Source organism: Barbus barbus, assembly GCF_936440315.1.
Source record: "Barbus barbus genome assembly, chromosome: 18".
Classification (NCBI taxonomy): Eukaryota; Metazoa; Chordata; class Actinopteri; order Cypriniformes; family Cyprinidae; genus Barbus; species Barbus barbus.
This window is the reverse complement of record NC_136746.1, coordinates 31,273,786-31,278,785: the sequence shown is the minus strand read 5'-3', so window position 1 is coordinate 31,278,785 and position 5,000 is coordinate 31,273,786. Positions and strand designations below refer to the sequence as shown.

General features: G+C 42.9%; 1 protein-coding gene across 2 annotated transcripts in view; it reads left to right on the top strand.

Annotated features, from left to right (window-relative positions):
• LOC306884486 (phosphofurin acidic cluster sorting protein 1-like) overlaps positions 1-5,000 on the top strand; it is a 45,090-nt gene that overhangs the window by 19,484 nt on the left and 20,606 nt on the right. For both annotated transcript variants that reach the window (XM_079440382.1, XM_079440381.1), the window contains 5 exons: positions 1,582-1,662; positions 2,217-2,276; positions 2,675-2,826; positions 2,951-3,044; positions 4,842-4,925. In XM_079440382.1, coding sequence (XP_079296508.1) covers positions 1,582-1,662; positions 2,217-2,276; positions 2,675-2,826; positions 2,951-3,044; positions 4,842-4,925 — 471 coding nt within the window. The remainder of the gene's footprint in view (positions 1-1,581; positions 1,663-2,216; positions 2,277-2,674; positions 2,827-2,950; positions 3,045-4,841; positions 4,926-5,000) is intronic.

The window sequence follows — 5,000 nt, the reverse complement described above, 5'->3', positions numbered from 1 at the left end:
AAAAGAGAGCTAGAGCTGTGTGTCATCGGCGTAGCAGTGATAGGAGAAGCCATGTGCATGTATGATGGGACCCAGCGATGTAGTGTATGTGGAGAAGAGGAGGGGTCCAAGAACCGATCCCTGAGGAACTCCAGTGACCAGTTGATGTGGTTTGGATACCTCCCCTCCCCAGGCCACCCTGAAGGATCTACCGGTGAGATAGGATTCAAACCAGCGAAGTGGAATCCCAGTGATGCCCAGTGATGAGAGGGTAGACAGGAGAATCTGATGATTGACAGTGTCAAAAGCAGCAGATAGATCCAGCAGAATGAGGACTGACGATTTGGGATCGGCCTTTGCAGTTCGCAGGGCTTCAGTGACTGAGAGTAGCGCAGTCTCTGTTGAATGGCCACTCCTGAAACCTGACTGTTTAGCATCCAGCTTGTTGTACTGTGAAAGAAACAGTGAGAGCTGGTTGAAGACAACTCGTTCGAGTGTTTTCCCTACGAATGGAAGGAGAGAGACAGGTCTGTAGTTTTCTAAAAGAGAAGTGGGTCACACTTTATATTAGGTGGCCTTAACTACTATGTACTTACTTTTGATGTAAGTACATGTACTTATTTTGTTCATATTGTATAGTACAAAACACTTTTGCTGCTATTGAGGTGGGATATGGGTAAGGTTAGGGACAGGTTTGAAGGTATGGGTAGGTTTAAGGGTGGGTTAAGGTGTAAGGGGTGGGTCAACAGTGTAATTATAAATGTAATTACAGAAATTAATTACAGATGTAACTACATATAGGTATTTTTAAAAATATAAGTACAATGTAAATACATGTATGTGCACAATAAGTACATTGTATCAAATTATCAATTTAAATGAAAGTAAGTAGTAGTTAAGGCCACCTAATATAAAGTGGGACCGAGAAGTGTTTAATGTAGGTTTTTTTGATCAGTGGGGTTACCTGAGCCTGCTTGAATGCTGTGGGGAAGATGCCTGTGAGGAGAGATGTGTTGATAATGTGTGTGAGTGCCGGTAAGAGTGTGGGAGAGATTGTTTGGAGAAGATGTGAGGGGATCGGGTCGAGAGGACATGTTGTAGGATGGCTGGAGAGGAGAAGTTTGGATACTTCTGCCTCGGTGAGGGGACAGAAGGAGAAGATGGAGTGAGAGCGGTGGATGTGGTTGATTGGAGGTCCTGTGGAGTTGAGAACTGGTTGCTGATTGTTCTAGTTTTGTCTGTGAAGAAAGAGGCAAAGTCATCAGCGGTTATCAAAGTGGTGGGAGGTGGAGGAGGGGGACAGAGGAGAGAATTAAATGTTCTGAAGAGATTACGCATGGCTGGAGCGCTGGTGATCTTGTTGTGGAAATGTGAATGCAGTGAAGACTCATAAAATTCATAAAATAAAACAAAATATAAGCGGTACCTATTTGCATTTATTTAACACATCCTGCCCCTTTCTCATTCACATTCCCTTGCTTAATTGTATCTGATGGATTATTTTATACATAAATACACGTAGACCAATTCAGATCTGCTGTGTGTAATCATGCTCATCAATACATCTTTTTCTGATTATGATTTCTAACTCCGGTGTCGTAGGATTTGTATGATGAAGATGATGACATACGAAAGCCAAAAAAACCCAGACGGAAAATGATCCGATCGGTCTCAATAACACGAGTGAGGAGCGCTGTCTTTCTGTCTGTCTGTGTGTGACTCTGTGTCTTGTCTGTCTGTCTGTGTGTCGTCTGTCTGTGTGTCGTCTGTCTGTCTGTGTGTCGTCTGTCTGTCTGTCTGTCTGTCTGTGTGTCGTCTGTCTGTGTGTCGTCTGTCTGTCTGTGTGTCGTCTGTCTGTCTGTCTGTCTGTGTGTCGTCTGTCTGTCTGTCTGTCTGTGTGTCGTCTGTCTGTCTGTCTGTGTCGTCTGTCTGTCTGTGTGTCGTCTGTCTGTGTGTCGTCTGTCTGTCTGTCTGTCTGTGTCGTCTGTCTGTCTGTCTGTCTGTGTGTCGTCTGTCTGTCTGTCTGTCTGTCTGTCTGTGTGTCGTCTGTCTGTGTGTCGTCTGTCTGTCTGTATGTCTGTCTGTCTGTCTGTGTGTCGTCTGTCTGTGTGTCGTCTGTCTGTCTTACTGTCTGTCTTACTATCTGTCTGTCTGTGTGACAGTAGTACAGCAGAGGAAGTTTATTCATGTTTATTTGTAACACTGATTCTGATAACAGTCTCGTCTGATGTTCACAGCAACCCAACTTCAAGCAGAAGTTTGTGGCCTTACTGAAGAGATTCAAAGTCACAGATGAGGTGAGCTCTTCCAGCAGGTTTCACACTGGACATGTTTGCTGTGCTCGTCAATCTGAGTGTGATTGTTCCAGGGTCTGATTTCTGCTTGATTTAGTCGAACACTTGTGCAATTGTGCTCTTCTTTTATCATCACAAATGTGCGCAGTGTGCATGACAGAGGAGATCACGTCTTTGTAAGACCTGAGACATAAATAAACATATGCACATTCATAAAATATAAAATGTATGTAAAGATATGCATCTCAGCTCTGCATATGTACAAAAGGTATATTTGAATCTAATTTATATTATATATATATTTCAGTCTGATTGAGCCGTCAGTCTGATTACTAACAGGTTATTTCATGCATGTAAACGTGGCTACTGTCTGGTTGTTTTCTGTCTATCTGATGTCTCAGGTTCTGGACTCAGACCCGGTGGATCAAACGCAGGAGGTGGAGGAGGATCTGGATCTGCTGTATGACAGTCTGGAGGTGTATAATCAGAGCGACAGCGGGCCGGAGCTGGAGGACAACGAGAGCGTCCTGAGCACCCCAAAACCCAAACTCAAGTATGAGAGTCCTGTCATCTGATGGTCTGAGTTTGATCTGCTTCCTTTGCGTTGTTATTTGTTCAAAGCTGTGTGGTTAAATGTCAGTAGCTGGACATAAGGCGTGTGTGTGTGTGTGTTTCAGGCCGTTTTTTGAGGGCATGTCTCAGTCCAGTTCTCAAACAGAGATCGGCAGCGTTCACAGTCACAATCTCCACCGAGACACAACGTCCAACATGGTGAGATACACACACACACACACACACACACACACACACATACACACACACACTTGTGTTCAGATGATTATAAGGACTACACAAAGTCTAAGGGGGGGGGGGACACTCTGAACACTGTCCCAAAGACTCTGTGAGTGTTTGCCCAGACAGAACCATTCCCCCAACCTAAAATGTATGCTAATCGTAAGTTATATTGACGATAGTGGTCCTGACAGAATTATATTTCTGGATATATCATATACACACAGTTATTCAAAACCTAAAGCTCTTCTTTCATGAGCTCCTGTGTATATTTCTGTACAAGATTGAAAATGAGTGGCAGAGAAATTCACGGTAAAAACAAGATTGAAAGTAAACTTTTTTTACTGTAAGCATTTGTGTTTGTGAATACAGTATTACACAGAACGAAAGAAAAGAAACACATCAAGCTTGTGTAGTTGAGTAGATGTGTGTTTATAGATTGGTTGGTGTTCAGTGAAGCACATGTTAGGAGTTAGTGATGAATTAGTGAGGCATTTTGATTGGTTGTGTTTAAAAAAGGAAATCAAGATACTTCCTGTTAGATTTGTGTGTTACATAGAGAATTGTGTGTTGTGTTTTGCAAAGTGTGTTTTCTGAAACTGAAAACTGAGTCAAAGGCTGAGAATTAGTGTCTGGTTTTGCAGATTTGGTGTGTGCTTCTGCTGTTTGAGTGACAGCTTTCAGAAACTGTGTGACGAGGAAAGATTTAGTGTGTAAACAGCTGAAAAACACTGTAAAACAAACAAAATAAATAAGACTTCATCAAAAGCCTGGGTGTAGAAATGAGTCCTAAAGGGTCGGATCAGAGCGAGTCTGAACGGGAGGTCATTCCACTCTTAATTTAGCAGACGTCTCTCACCGGTGAATAAACACGAGCTGATGTCATGTGAATGTTAACCTGAGGGAGTGCTGTGGGCAGTCGGGATGTTTGGGGGTTTATGGGTATTTTTAGGGCCTGACATCAGATCTATGTGAGTATCTGATCCTTCTCTGGAATCACAAACATCTGAGAGGGAGGCGCGCCTCAGACCGCACACACAATGTGGACACATTGAGCTGATGAAAACAGGAGAGTTTTCAGTGCATCCCATCATCATCCAGCACCTCAGGATTTATTACTTTAGTTTGAAGTAACAATAGACCAATATATCACTCAAGCTTTAGAGAGAATCCACATTAGACTGATTACCAGTACTAGTTAACTCTTGTGTCAGTTCCAAAATCTAAAAATAGTGCTAAGATATTTTTTATGAATGAACATAAATTTAATATTGTACCTGTGTCAGCCATTAAAGTTGAAATGGAAATTCACCTTATTTTCTAAATGCATATTATAGATCTTATAGTGCACAATTCAGCCATGCAAATATGTGACCCTGGACCACAAAACCACAAAATTATGTTAATCTTTAATTATTAATCTTTTTTTGATAATCTGTTGCACTCGGATGCATGGCAACATACACTACTTCAGTGTCATTGCAACTTTAAAAACAAAGGTTAACCACACATTTCTAGTAAACACAGTGTAGCTGTTCAGCAGTGGTGCAGACACATTATTTCTGTATGTTTTGGTGTGTGTCAAGTGTGTGTCTTGCTTTCTCTGGAGCTGCTGGTGTCTGTTGATGAGCATGTGGAGCACACCGGGCCTCTGAAACTGCTTACAGATATTCTTATCCCTCCACTGACATCACACACACACACATCTGACCACAGCGCCCCCATCAGGACCACACACACAGGTAAATCAGTGCTGTTGTCTTCCTTCCTGTGCAGGCTCCTGACTTCCTGTTGGTAGAGCGCTGTAAGACGACCAGCTGGCAGCAGAAGGAGGACATCAGTATAGAGACCAGCGGCGGGGTGAGAGCTCAGCCACACACACACACACACTCAGAGAGAGAGACACACACACACACACACTCAGAGAGAGAGACA